The sequence below is a fragment of the Odontesthes bonariensis genome, chromosome 3, assembly GCF_027942865.1.
Source record: "Odontesthes bonariensis isolate fOdoBon6 chromosome 3, fOdoBon6.hap1, whole genome shotgun sequence".
Lineage (NCBI taxonomy): Eukaryota > Metazoa > Chordata > Actinopteri > Atheriniformes > Atherinopsidae > Odontesthes > Odontesthes bonariensis.
In genome coordinates, this window is record NC_134508.1 from 15,430,847 (window position 1) to 15,445,156 (window position 14,310).

The 14,310-nt window shown below is 40.4% G+C and overlaps 3 protein-coding genes across 4 annotated transcripts in view; 2 read left to right on the top strand and 1 right to left on the bottom strand.

Annotated features, from left to right (window-relative positions):
- aqp7 (aquaporin 7) lies at nt 1-4,354 on the top strand. The gene is made up of 6 exons (XM_075460493.1): nt 1-362; nt 1,214-1,340; nt 1,423-1,560; nt 1,672-1,790; nt 2,550-2,767; nt 2,934-4,354. Exons 1-6 carry the CDS (start codon nt 225-227, stop codon nt 3,121-3,123), a joined length of 930 nt encoding a protein of 309 aa, XP_075316608.1. The 5' UTR covers nt 1-224; the 3' UTR covers nt 3,124-4,354.
- A 332-nt stretch (nt 4,355-4,686) lies between these two features.
- Nucleotides 4,687-7,461, bottom strand: tpgs2 (tubulin polyglutamylase complex subunit 2). 2 transcript variants are annotated; one of them, XM_075460495.1, is made up of 7 exons: nt 7,288-7,461; nt 7,097-7,176; nt 6,915-7,002; nt 6,646-6,786; nt 6,363-6,476; nt 6,061-6,224; nt 4,687-5,568 (listed from the first exon to the last, which is right to left on the bottom strand). In XM_075460495.1, exons 1-7 carry the CDS (start codon nt 7,406-7,408, stop codon nt 5,353-5,355), a joined length of 924 nt encoding a protein of 307 aa, XP_075316610.1. In that variant the 5' UTR covers nt 7,409-7,461; the 3' UTR covers nt 4,687-5,352. The 2 variants fall into 2 exon arrangements, with proteins under 2 accessions (XP_075316610.1, XP_075316609.1); XM_075460494.1 differs by having other exon boundaries at nt 4,688-5,571.
- A 160-nt stretch (nt 7,462-7,621) lies between these two features.
- The window catches only part of kiaa1328 (KIAA1328 ortholog), a 12,676-nt gene continuing 5,987 nt past the window's right edge, over nt 7,622-14,310 (top strand). Inside the window, exons 1-6 of the mRNA XM_075459977.1 lie at nt 7,622-7,694; nt 9,195-9,230; nt 9,331-9,605; nt 9,767-9,867; nt 10,036-10,151; nt 10,367-10,428. Coding sequence (XP_075316092.1) covers nt 7,640-7,694; nt 9,195-9,230; nt 9,331-9,605; nt 9,767-9,867; nt 10,036-10,151; nt 10,367-10,428 — 645 coding nt within the window. The 5' untranslated portion in view covers nt 7,622-7,639. The remainder of the gene's footprint in view (nt 7,695-9,194; nt 9,231-9,330; nt 9,606-9,766; nt 9,868-10,035; nt 10,152-10,366; nt 10,429-14,310) is intronic.

The window sequence follows — 14,310 nt, forward strand, 5'->3', positions numbered from 1 at the left end:
GACAGAGAGAACAAGACTTACACACAAACACACAAAAAGACTGAGAGAGAAAGGAGAAAGTTGTTTGAGAGAAGCAATATAGTAAAAGTCTTATCCCTGGAATACCGTGCGACATGGGAGACACTTAAGATCTTTAAGTGAGTGTGAACTTGGTTGATTTTTATTTTTGCAAAATTGGAAAAATCGGCTTTTGCCAAAACAAAGGGAAGAAGAAGAAGAAAAAAATGAAAGATATTGTGCAGTCAGTTGAACTAGGGGTCTCTAAGCGGAGAGGAGTTCATGTGTCCCGACCCAAAGTTTGGCTAAGGAATGAATTTGTTCGTGTGGGACTTGCTGAAGCCCTTTGCACATATGTCATGATGGTAAGAATACATTTATTATAAAAGACATGTTTAGTGCTGTGTGCTTATGTATAACTCTAGGTATAAAATGTAATTTCAACTCTTACATACACCACTGTGATAACACTTCATTTTATCTGTGTAAATAACAATAACATTAATAATCAATGGCATAACAACTATATGCCATTGATTATTAATGTAATACTCTTTACCCTGATTACCTGTCCTGACTCCAAAAAGTGGACAAACAACTGCTTCTTGCAATCATATAGGTGGTGACTGGGGATTGGTGGGTGCTGGTGGGTGAAACCAGGAAATCTAGTGTTACAAGAGGAATGTTCGGGCAGTGGGCCACATGGACGGGGTTTCAAAAGTCATGTTATCTGTCAGCTGTTACAATGACCTGACACTATGAACCCTGGAAATAATGCGCACGCATGTATGGTGAAGAAAGGCTAGAAAATGTCATGTAGATCAGCACGATGGGGACATAACAGAGTTATGTTGTTTATACAATGACTTGAAATCAGATTCTTAACCGAAATGACCTCTGTAAGAGGAACTGCAGTTTTCCTGTTTCCTGAATGAACGGCTGCAGTGTTTCAGCGTCAGCTTTTTCTTCTCTTGGACTAGTCTCTTTTCACTGAGTCATGGTTCAGTGGAAATGAGAAAATGTCAACGTTCAGCTGCTTTTGTACGAGGAAACACACTAACACGGTCAGGTTTAAAACAAAACACTTTTTCACTTACTTTCTGGCTGACTCAATTGTCCAAGTGAGCACAAATCAGTCTACTAACTGAACGTCACTATTTGTTATGATTGCTGTTCATTTAGCTAAATTAGACTTTGTGTATTTCTTTGTGTTGAGGCATTTGGCCTCGGGTCTGTGGCCCAGGTAGTGACCGGGCAGGGAGCGTTCGGACAGTACATCAGCATCAACCTTGGTTTTGGGCTGGGTGTCGCCATGGGCGTGCACGTTGGAGGAAAGGTCTCAGGTGAGAGAGCTGAGCCGTATAAATACCGGAAAGGGTTTTTTGTAGTTCTTGTTTAGCTGACACATGTCATGCTTTTATCCAGGGGCTCATATGAATGCAGCAGTGTCATTCGCAATGTGTGTCTTTGGCCGCCTAGCATGGAAGATGCTACCCTTATATGTTATTGTACAACTATTAGGGACGTTTCTCGCATCAGGGACAATTTATGCGATCTACTACGGTAAGGCTACACAACTGTGCACGTTCAAACACCAAACACTGATTGTCTGTATTTTCATCTGTGATATTGCAACGTAATTTTTCCCCCTGTCTACTGTCAATATACCTGCAGAAGCCATTCATGACTTCTGTGGGGGAAATCTGACTGTGACTGGTGAAAAGGCCACAGCTGGCATCTTTGCCACCTACCCTGCACCGTACCTCTCCTTGACAGGTGGATTTCTTGACCAGGTAGCCACGAAATTGGATTAAAGGATTAAAGCTGCAAATCAGTATCATCTTACATATTCTGCACTAAGCCCCTTCTTTCTTAAACTGCTTTACAAACATTGTGTCTTGACAACTTAATCTGCGAAAAAAAAAAGAAAGAAGACGCTCTGGGTCTGTGAAGGGACATGGCGTGCGGTGATTTGCAAATCACTTAAACTATATTTAACTGAAGAACAATACAAAGAAAACATAAAATGTTTGAATTTGGTTTTTATTGCTAATCGATTTATTGCTTTTTGAAAACTATATGTTCTTTTTGGCTTTGAAGCCAACAGCGCAGAGTTCAGACCGGAGATACAGAACACTGAAAAAATGATGTTCTGCTGAAGAAACAGCAACAACAACAAAAAAAAAGCTGTTGACACAGCCAGTCAACTGACACCAGGTCAGGAACATGAGTGGCTATAAAAACAGTCTTTAAAAAAGGAGTGATGAAGAGGGGTCATCACTCTGAAAGACTTTGTGTTCTACCTTTGAACAAATCTCAATGTAAAATTACAAAGAATTTGGAGATCTGCTGTATTCAGAGAATCCAGACAAATATCTGAAAGCAGTTGATCAACATTTTGATCCAAACTTTGATATTTTAACTGGACATTATCTCAATTAAAATAGGCTTTTAATCATTTGTAAATCACCAGTGTTTTTATTTGCATATTACAGTGTCCCAACATATGTGGAAATGGGGCTGTATATTGATGTCCTGTGTGTGTGTACCAGGTGTTTGGCACGGCGATGCTGCTGCTGTGCCTGATGGCAGTATCCGACCAGAGGAACCAACCGGCTGCTGCGGGCACTGAGCCCGTCATAGTGGGCCTTGTGGTGCTTCTCATTGGCATTTCTCTGGGCAGCAACAGCGGCTATGCCATTAACCCCACCAGAGATTTTGGAGCCAGGGTCTTCACGGCCATAGCAGGCTGGGGAACTGATGTGTTCAGGTAAACAGGAGGGATTTTTGTTTCATACAAACAGGGTAAATATTGTTCTTAAATCTTTGTCATTTTAACTAGGTTCAGAGAAAAACTTGATTTGCCTTTTGTTTCGTCTCTTTAGCTTTTTGTTTTTTTTTAGATGTAATCACTTGGAGGTTTTCTGTCCTCATAGGGCTGGAAATGGATGGTGGTGGGTACCCGTAGTTGCTCCCATGATCGGAGGGGTGCTGGGAGCAGGGGTATACAAGGCCTTTGTAGAACTGCACCACCCACCTCTCAATGGACAAGGTGGGAGGCCAGTGGAGGAGGAGTCTGTCCTTCTGGGGAAAGAGCAAAACATCTGCTCTAATGAATGTGTGTGACACCCCAATCGAATGCAAACAAATAAGTGCACGTGCAGCTGCATGGACGTATGCATGCTGTTGAAACATTCCATGATAAGAAAGGGTTAAAAGGACCATAACAGGTGGTTTAAATGGGAACAGAAGGCCTTTGACAAACAGTTAACGATAAGGACTTCTGATGCATAGTATTGACTATTTTACATCAAAGCTTGAATTGTCAGTTTAATAAATCTGTGATGCTGTGTACTGATCTATGCTAGTCGTGAACTGTGTTAAAAGGGAATATTTAAAAAAAAGTGAGACATTTTTATGAAAGAACAATAAACAAAAATACACCAGCTCACTTGTATTTTGTTTATCTTGCGGAGGCAAGTGCAGCTGAACGTACCTTGGAAGAGACAATACATATTCTTTATCATAGCAAGAGACATACATGGCCACTGGAACTTTGGGATTTATAAAGAGAAGCAAACAACCCCTCTACATTGCATTATCACTTATTAAAATAAAACAGAAGTAGCAGGAATCCACTTCCCACAGCTTGACAGTGCAGTAGCACTGCAAAAGATCAGGAACACATTAATCTTCCCACCAACCCTGTCAACAGCAGCTTGTAGAAAAAACATTGTAAGAATGTTTCTTGAGCCAAAATCTTTATCCCTGGTGTATGATCTGGTCTATAATAGGAACACTGTGTAACAATTACTGATATCTAGCATTGTAGCTTTCATCTAGCAACTACATCAAATGCTATCCATGTACTTTCTAGCCATGAAATGCAGCTGCATGTGTTGGCTAAATTGCCTGCCCAGTATCAAATAAGTTCCTAATCAGTGGCTTCCATCTCTGAAGAAAGCCACAGCAATGTCGGTTCCAGTTTTCCACCTGAACTCCCCTTCTCCCCCTCAAGTTTTTGACGAGATTAATTCACGATACATTGCCATTTCGTGCATTATGTGACAAGTCTGATACATTTCATAAAGCAATACTATGTAACTTCTCAAAAAGCCCATTATGGCGCTCCCCTACAGGCTTGGAGGTAATGTACGGTTAAGACACTGTCGTAAATCTCTTTCTCTTCCTTGCTTCATGAGTCAACGTCTTCTTCTGTTTCTTCGGTGCCTCTGCCATGATGATCGTACTGACAATGTTGTGCTAGCTTAGCCTTATACCTGGGAGCGTGAGAGGGGTCTATTTGTTTTTGCGGTAGGTGTGCCAGAAAGCAAGTCGAAGTACTTCCGCTCAGCTCCCGGGCCGGTCCAGCAAAGTTACATAGCGCAGTTATTCCAACTCAGACCCCCGAAGGGCATAGGAGACAGGCCAATCGTAATATTAAAACTCATTCTAGCCGCACAATTTTTTTCAAGCTGTTATTTTAAGGTAGAAATGTTACATAGTATTGCTTTAAAAGTCTATAGTCGTACTTCTCACAAAACAGCACCCAAAAGCACAGATTCCTCCACTTTCTTCCTCTTCATCACTCGTGTCAAGTTTCATACTAAGGCTTTAGGAGATCTGATAAGTACATACAACAGTTCCCACTGAGGCTTTCATTCTGTAGCATCACATTATCATTTTATTTCCAGAGTTGCTACTCTCCCTCATTATCAGGTCAAATCTACACAGCATTACCTTCTGTCTTCTTGTTTTCTGTAGTTTGACAGTCAGTTAAACAATAAGAGTTGCATTGTCCAGTCTGTAGAATTCTACATTTCATAATATTGTACTTTATTGCATAAAAAATGAGCAACACGTGGAGGCTGGTGGTGATAAAAGCAAAGTGACCTTTGTGGCAACAGAAGAGGTGTCACTGCTAAACACTGTCTTAAATGAGTTTATGATTGCTGAATCTGCTGATTCAAACTCTACTTCTCCATGATTAATGCTTAGTTGTGAAAGGTAAAGTTTTAAAATGTATTTATAAATGTTGGGCATGGTAATCAGTTGTCCATCTCAGTCAGCTAAAACCAAGTTAGAGGAAAAATGCTATCAAACACAATCAAGGTTATTTTAATCCCTTTAACAATTCAAATTCTATGTATGGGTACATTCCACCAAAACCCCTGGTTATGTTTTTTTTTTTTTTTTTTTGCAAACATGCAATTCATTTTAGACCACATGCTCTCATATTGCACAGAGCTGCCATGACAAGTCCAGCCAATAAACAATGGCAAACTGGTCTTTTAAGCCAGGTATGTCATATTACTGTAAGGGTGCAAGAGATGTCTTTCTTGGATGGTGACACTTTCACCGCTTTGCTCCACTGTGTCTTCCCATGTTGCCTTGGCTCTTAGCAATGCCCCCTGAGCCGCTCTGGGTTGACTGCTTCTTCTTAGGAGCTGGTGCCTTGCTTTTGCCTTTAAAGGCCTTGGTGGGGTCCAGCCTGTTTATAAAGGAATCTCCAGCAGGATCAGTCAGGTTGAGCTCATAGCTGAAGGTCAGGGGCTGGTAAAGAGACGCCCACTGCTGCAGAGAACCAGGATATAGATAGTTTACAACTCTGGTAACAAAAAAGTTGGGATGCTGTGTAAAAAGTCAATAAAAACAGAACGCAACGATTTGCAGATCTCATAAACCAATTAAAAAAAACAAAAAAAAAACAAACAAACCACAATAGAGCATAGAAACTGTATCAAGCGTTTAAAGTTGAACAACAATGGCTCTCCGTGTCTGGAAGAAGCTGGGACGGTGGAAACAAAAAGCTGGATAAATAAGTGGTACTTAAACAGCAGGAAAATGTTGCAACTAATCAGGATATTTAGCAAAAATTTATGTAAGCGTCTTAAAACTGTAGAAATTGTGGTGTATTTAAAGAAAACATACTGAATAAAATGGATTTTGTATACCAGCAGAGACTTCCAAGTTTTGTTAATGTGATACCCAAATATTACAGAAGCCATTTACATTATAGCACATACAGTCTTTGACACACTGATCACACATGATATTTTATACCTTAGCGTGGGGGCTTGGGCCATATGGGGTGAAGGCATACTGCCACTCAGGCAGACCCAGGTGTGTTATCATCAGTCGGTAGTAGGAGGTAAAGGTTGCCGTCAGAAAATGCCAGCACAGTGAGCGGTCCAGGAACCAGATTTCACTCTTCTGGGCGACCACACCTGGGAAAACATAAAGAGAAACAACTAAATGATGCAACGTTTATTTTCACATAACATAAAACACATTTATATTTCTTTAATATTATTATTTTTTTTGGACGCATCAAAAGGTACAGTATGCAAATATCAGCAGCACACCTGGAGTGCAATTTTTGTAGACCAGGCACACTTTTCCATTCCCACCGCAGGAATCCAACTCAAAGATACGGCTCCTGGCGTCAAAATGAGGCACGGCGGGCGCATGCTCCAATCCTGACAGCAAACATGAATGAATCTTGAATAAATATTTGCATTCCAATCAACTGCTCATTCATTAGTCTGCTTTCTGCACAAGTGAGCACACATAAACAGACATAATCAAATGTGACACGCTGTAATTGTTAAATTAAGCCCCCACGAGGATCTGACAGGTAAATTTTACCACTTCCTGTGCTGCTTTCCTCCCAGTCCAGGTCAGCCAGTGAGGGTGCATTGGGTAGAGAGAAAAGAGATACCGGCTTAAGCAGTGGGCACAGCCTGGCCACACTGTTTATCATCATGCATCCTAAGGGAACACACTCATCTGAAAGATAGATACAACAAAAGAGTGTTACAATTTCTTAAAAATGATCAAGAGATATCTTTATTCAATATCATCTAAAATAATTTGGTCTTACAAGTCTTACATTAAACGAAATGATGGCAACCTACTGTCTAGTTTAACATTCCAGGTTAAAGTGAATCCATCAGTTGTCAGATAAAAGTCTCGCAGATCTTCTGGCAAAATGCACGTGTTTTTCTGAGGGATGAATTAGACAGACTCAGAAATATGACGACGGCGTATCTCAAGACCAAAATTTCACACGTTTAGGTGTCATTTTTTTTTTTTTCACCTGTTCCCATGACAGGAGGCTCCTTTTCTCTGCAGGCTCCCTCTCTGCGAAACGCACATCCACCACACCTGGCATGTTTTCTGGACCAATAAGGAAAAGTTCATTACACTTACTAAATTTCCATTTTCATTTATCGCAAGCTAACGTCACTGTTAAGTTGCTAGTTTTGATGGAAATGCAATAATACAAACCGAGTATTCGAGTAATGCCTAGTGTTAGCCTCTCAGCAACACCTTTGTACACCGAGCTTTCTTTTGTCTCTTCCATTTGGAGGACTGCGACCACAAATTTTATATACAATCTTGTAAGCATCCACTAATAATGACTGCTCCGCATCCTTCACTTTGCTCCTGATAGGTTAGGTGGGAACGTACACACAGGAAGCGACAAGGGCAACAGAAGCACAAATGGCACAAATTTAAGCCAATAGAAAGCCCCGTTTACCCATTTAGAACCAATCGGCTCTTCAGTTGTAATATAAAGGCGGGACTACTAATCCTTAGCAACGCTTGGCTCCCTGGGAGTGGTGGCGGTTGTTTCAACATGGCGGCAGCAGCAAAGCGGAATGGACATTCGGGGATATTTTGGATGAATAGCGGTATACTTTCGTTTGTTTAACTTAATTCACTCCATTGGCGAGTTCACATCTGTTCAAACCTCACGGAAATCTATGTTTGGACTTTGTCAATAGTCTTCAAGAAAGTTGTACTTTCTGAGGAAGTGAGACGGCTTGTTTGCCGAGTGCCTGTTGTTAAGTTTGGCATTACGTCTTTCCTTTTTGTTTCTTAGAGGTGACAGAAGGGTATGGTATTAAGGCTTGTTTATCAATACCACTAAAGCCCATTGTGTTTCTTAAGTTTGTGCAGTGTCAACAGCACGACCACCTACGGTAGGAAGGTCGTTAATGGATTTCCTGTTGACGCGAAGTAATAGTAATTTTTTTTTCTTGAAGTCACTACGTGTGCAATTGTTTGTCAGGATTAAGTTTATTATTGAACTATGCCATGCTCTTGTAATCTCAAACTTGAAAATTTAGGAGGAAACAAGAGTTTTGACAGTTTCAATGGAATATATAAGCATGCACAATTATTTGGAAACTAAACTGAACAAAGAATTACCCCCCTACTCCTTTATCCTGCACCTTCAGACTAAGAAAAACTAATGAGTAGCTCAACACAAGGACAATTCGATAACGTTGTTTGACTTTTTAAATATATTTTGAGATCAGATCAGCCCTCTTTGTTTCCCCATCACTGAAGCTTAGTCCTTAGGCTGCTTGACAAGCAGTAGGATAGTGTGCTGCATGAGGTAGAGTATGTTCCTGCATAAGGATCATGACCGTATTGAAAATGATGCATTTGTTAATGTCTCACTGCGTGAAGAAAATACCTTTCAGAAAATAGTTGTTGGTTTGGGAGTTTTTTTCTTTCATGCTAAAAAGTAAAATTGGGTCATCCCTGGTGGTAACAAACCATATGCATACCTCTCCTCCACTTTGATGAGGCCTGATTAGATATTGTGACGCTCCATTCCCTCCAACCACAAGCCCTTTAATTTCATTTTACAAGCGCCTCTTTCACGTGTCCACAGACTCTTTTTTTAAGAAATCTGTATGTTGATGCTTCAACTCTTAACTTGGTGGCGGTTGAGTTTTAGCCTTCATTATCTGGACACTTCAAAACATTAATTCTCTGGTGCAAGACCATAGACTGTTTCTGTGTCACACCTAATCATTTTTGCAACTTCTATAAGAGGAATATGTACGTATTTTTGACTTTTCACTGTAAATGAAATCTCTTTTCCTTGGCCATTTTTCAAGCACATATTTGTGTAAGGTCTAGATAACGCCAGGCTGCATCCTCCCTTATTACATAAAACACTGTTTGTATCAACTGAATATATTAAATTCTATAAGTATTCGAGCTTACGCAGTTTTAAGTTTGAGTAAGAAAATGTACATAGAAATAATAATGTCAGAATAGCCCACATCTTACCTAATAATTCTGTACACAGTGTTGATGGCAGACATTTTACCAACTCTAGTTACGTTTGACTGAACATTAATTAAAGTGACTGCTTTCTCTTTGCTTTGTTGAAGTCTCAGATGAGGAACAGCCTTTGGTTTTTGTTCCTGGTGAGTCTCATGACATGTTGACAGTTTCTCGATGTAGTGTGAAGGAATTTTATTCACCCAGTGGTGTTCTCTTGTCGTGCCTTTGCCCAAACTGTCTCAGGAGTGGATGGAGGAATGAAGACTTGGACTCCTTGTAGCCTTGGACAAAACAACCGTGGCACATCCAGTAAAAGGGTCACCAAGATGAGAGCACCGCACTCCTCTGACAGCAAACATAATGCCACGCAAAAGATGGCAGGCAAAAAACAGGGCCACCTACAAAGTGATCGCTCTGGAGCTTATATTAAGGAAAGTGTGTCACTCAACCGGAGTACTGCTGTACCCTCAGAGCAAACTCACTTTCAGCCATCTGATACTTTTCCCCTTTTGTCACAGGTAAGTCAAGGCTTCATATAAGCTGTATTTCTCTTCCCCCCCATTGATGACACGTTTCAGTGTGTGTTGGAGAGACCATTCGGTGTATTGAGGTTGACTGTGTTTCACTTTTACTCTTTGAATAAGCATTTTTGCTTATTGTTATCTTTCCCGTCACACAGGTGGTTTCTGAGACCAGCAGAGCTAAGAGCGAAGTTTCTTTGAAGGACCTCTGTCCTGAAGATAAAAGGCGAATTGCAAACCTCATCGAAGAACTAGCTAGGTAGCTGGCAGCATGTGACTTTGAAGTCTTTGATAGTTGTCTTCTATGAATGGAAAATTTAATGTCACATTGAATGGTTATGTATTTGAATTTTGAATAGTGTCGTCCCTCTTGGAAAACCTAACATGGACACCTTTTTCTTTAACACACCCATTCCCTGTTCCACAGAGTAAGTGAGGAGAAAGAAGAGTCAGTGCAACGTCTGAAAGATGAACATGGGACTTTTGAACGCAAGATCCAGCAGCTGGAGCAACAGAACCTGATCATAGCACAGGAGAGGGAGAGTATCCTTTAAAAGCAATGAGCTAGAAATGTTGGAACGAGTTACATTGTGCTGGCTGCAATAGGTAATTTGAAATTAATCGTCACTGGTTTTGGTTTAACAAGACAGGGACGTAATTCTACTGGCCCAAATGGGGGTTAAAATTGACCCGGAGTTATGATCTGTAAACGTGTTTTTGTTTAATGGGTCTTTTGGTTTGTCGATTGCTCTCTGCAGTGACTTGTCATGCTGAAAGTGTTGACACATCTAGAAAGCGGACATCCCTACAGGATTCTGAGGTGTGGTGGTAGGAAAGGAGTCACTGATGTTTCAGCGTTGTAGTCTAAAAGGGCACGACAAGATGCACCGTACTGGTAATGTGGTGCTGAAGGATGGTAAAGACATGTGACCTGGTGAGAAGAATGTTTAAACAGAAATGGTGCAAAAATGCTTAGTGTTGATGAACTTCAACATGTTAGGCAATGTACTGCTAAGTACAATTTAATGAAAATCCCCAGTTATTGTCTTTAGTTGGATAGATTAAGTTACTGCCAGCTCTTTGTGGCCCGTGTTTGCCTATCTTTGCTCGACGTAATTAGAGCACATACATAAGTTACTTAATAGACTGTATGGTTCTGTTGGCATATATGAGGTTCTAAAAGAACATCTGCAGGGGGCAGTGTTGTCTCATGTGAGGATATTTACAGCCTTTGGCCAATACCTGTCAATCTGCCACAAAAGGCAGAGAAATGAGTACATTTAAAATATGTTTTAAGCTTGCTACATTGTTCTTTACAGTGCTGGTAGCTTATTCACTGTGCATAGAATCAGTATCATGGGTTTAAGCTGTGGCCTGCACCATTGAATCATCTTGTTATCTAAAAATGAATTTTGACAATGACTGAGAAGATGGTGTTGTTTGCTTTTACCATGAGCTTTATTTAGTAAGCATGCCTGACAGTTGAATGTTGAGTACAGAATATCTCTCACTTACTCTACTTAGAAATTGAATCCTATGTGTCACAAGCTCATTCTTTACTATCTAACATGAGGTAAGTGCAAGTGATGCAACACCAGCCTACCGTAGCCATAACAATTCTGCTCAGGTCACATCAGACCACGGCCAGCGGTCGGTTTAGGTTGAAAACACTGTAAAACATGAAAACTAATTGACCCAGCTGGTAATTTGCACAATTGGCAACGGTTCCGGGGAAAATTAGGAAAACTCAACTCAATTAAAGGCAGTCGGGCTTTGAGACTTGGCATTTACACCAAACTTCTAAACTCCATTTAAAAGGTATTTTAGAGGGGAAAAAAAGTGTTTGGATCCAAGCACCCCAGGGGAGTGATAACATAGTCTTTCAAAGTGTGTGCAAGAGTCATGAAGGCTCTTCTCAGGCAGAAGGTTCCAGCACTTTTTCGAAAGGTTAAGGAGACACCAAAGGCAAACACGCTGAGTGCGAGTTGTCAAATCTAATTCCATTACGCCTCATCTTATTTTCTACAACCAATATTCAGGGTTGTTTGAGTTATAAAGACTGTAGGACCATACCTCAGCCCCAAGCCACTTTGGATGAGGGGAAAAAAAATTACCCTTGATATTTTGGACGTTCTTCTGACATTTGAGCTGACTGGCATACGGGACTGAATTCGTATTTTCAGATGTGAAGGCGGCATCTTGGGCTTGAAGGCATGCTGGCATCAGCGGAAGCTAATTTGGGATTAATAAAGCACTATCCAGTTTTACTTGCAGTGTCGCATCTAATGCCACAAAATGAGGTGAAACAATCTGAAGGAATCTTGAGGCTTTGTATAAAGGGTCATTAGAGCCGTGTGATGTGCTAATGAAAAATACAAAATTAATGATAATTTAATGCTTGAGCTCTATCCCCTTTCTAAATCTTGTTTGCATGACATCTACTGTGTAGAAATCTGGTTCAATATTCAAAGCATTTTGCGATAGTGGACCTGATAGCTTTGGCTAGGAACAAAATCATTAAGTATGTTTACTTGACACTTGAATAAACAAATGATTGTGTTAATCAGACTAATATCAGACTTTTAACATGCATATAAACATGTTAGTCTGACTGAAATCATCCAAAATTCACACTTTAACTCCAGCTCAGCTCAACTATCCGGAATTTTTTTCTCGATATGTTGCCATGGTGTGATCTTGGTGTTTCGTATCGTGCAATGTGTGCATAACCACAAATTGGACCTAGTTGAATTGATAATCGGTTCATTGATGTACTTCTTACTCATCTTTTAAAGGCTGTAATTTGACATTTGAACTACACTGTTCAGCGACTATTTTCTTCTGCAGTGGTTGTTAAATCTGTACCCATGATGATTTTGGGGAAAATGTATAAACCATAGACGGTATAGTCTGTGATATATAAACGGACTAAGCTGCTGTCAGTTGTGACTAATGGTTAGTTTACAGTGAATAAATTAACTGGAACAATCAAGGGCCTAATGTGTATGTAATGCATGATACACTGAGTGTTCGCTAAGGTAATTAAAATGGGATTGAACTGTCACAGGCAAACCATTTATAAATGATGTGGATTTTCTTTTTGGCTGTGAATGGTAGGCTCATGCATTCTTGGTAGGTGAGCAAACTTATTCCAAAATTTTTATTTTTTATTTTTTATTTTTTTAAATTTTATTTATTTATTTTTGTACAGATTACCGTTGCTTGATTAAAGCCGGTTTGTGCTTCCAAAATTAATCAGTTGCGGAGATGGCCTACAATGGTTTAGATAAAAGCGGGCTTCTGAAGTTTTCACCATTTTCTTAGATAGCTGATGCATGGTGTTAGTGGTTCAGTTTGGGACTTTCTGTTATGTTTCTTCTGAATTGAATTCTCCAGATTCAGTTGCGTTGAGGCAGTTTTGTAAGTAGTGTTCTTCTTTTCATTCATCAACATTTCCTCCTCACACACATTCACACATCAGTCTCCACCCCCGTTCCCTTTGCATTCCCGCTTGGGCTCAATCTGTTTGGCACAGCATGCTAAAACAGGCTTTAAAATATTCTCCCCTCCTGTGCAAATTTGTTCCACCTTGAAGTGGATTTCATTATTTCATTTGAGCCTCGGCCTGACAGGGAAGTGAATCATTTTGACAGGCCCCATCTAAAGCTTCACTCCGAGCCCTTGATTCTGAGTATTTTTGGAGCGAGGGGGAGGAGTAAGTCATTGTCGGCACTTTGCAGCTCTGATGTAAACTAGAGGTTTGCCGAGTGCTTGGCCCCCCATTGGCTGATGTCCAAGCTGTGGAGGCAGCATGTTTATTGTGGTGACAGGCTGAGGGGTGGAATCTTATCAGTGTTGCTCCACTCAGTTCAGATTAACAAGCACTAGCTGTCCAGGGAGTACGTTACCCTGTCAACACGTTAACATGTTACCTTCATGTGTGCTTTAGATACTGTGATGCTTCAGGATGGTTGGCAATATTGCATTGATGGATGTTGTTTGAGTCATTTTGATTGTGGGTGGCTTTCTATTATATCAAGTTTGTAAACAAGTTATCTTGAGGTTTTGTGTCATATGCTCTGCTATGTGTTTTTAAGTATTGGAAATGATAGTGTTTTATGGGAATTTGGTGAGATATGAGTGAAAAAAATCTTTGTTTTATTCCACACTCCCGTTTCTATCTTCAATTAAGGTGACATGTAGCTTTAGATGTATTTTCAGTTGTTCCCTTCTAAGCTCCTTCATGCTGCATAAACAGGCCTCCAAGTGCAGGTTTACACGTGATATCTTGAAGTTTTCCTTACAGAACTGCTTCCATGGAGATCAGTGCAGCCCGAAAGGATCCTGAGTTAGACTGAGTGTTTAATCAAAAGCGTTCCCTCACATTTTCTCAGTGTTTATGGAAGCTGCTGTATTGCATTCGTCTGGTGTCTGGTCCTCAATTCAAAGCCGTCCTTGCTCTCTTCTCTTTCCCCGTCTTTCATTTGTACAGCCTGATTGAAGTCTTCTAACAACCAAAGTGTTTCCTCATGAAGTGTTCCGCTACTATTTCTTCAATAAGACTCTACTTTGAACTTTGATTTTCTCTTTATATGGGAGTTTTTCTTTCTCAAATGGATGCTGAGAAACTCATCAGCTGGAGGAGCAGTGCCACCACCATAAAAAAGATATGGCCTGGAGGAACACACTTTATGGTCAGCTA

Excerpts from the sequence above, each read along its gene's own strand:
- aqp7 (XM_075460493.1), top strand. The coding sequence starts at position 225 with ATGAAAGATATTGTGCAGTCAGTTGAACTAGGGGTCTCTAAGCGGAGA. Across the intron at positions 1,561-1,671 it reads AATTTATGCGATCTACTACG|AAGCCATTCATGACTTCTGT; the intron begins GTAAGGCTACAC and ends ATATACCTGCAG. Across the intron at positions 1,791-2,549 it reads CAGGTGGATTTCTTGACCAG|GTGTTTGGCACGGCGATGCT; the intron begins GTAGCCACGAAA and ends TGTGTGTACCAG.
- tpgs2 (XM_075460494.1), bottom strand. The coding sequence starts at position 7,408 with ATGCTTACAAGATTGTATATAAAATTTGTGGTCGCAGTCCTCCAAATG. Across the intron at positions 7,177-7,287 it reads AGGCATTACTCGAATACTCG|AAAACATGCCAGGTGTGGTG; the intron begins GTTTGTATTATT and ends TTATTGGTCCAG. Across the intron at positions 7,003-7,096 it reads GCCTCCTGTCATGGGAACAG|AAAAACACGTGCATTTTGCC; the intron begins GTGAAAAAAAAA and ends TTCATCCCTCAG.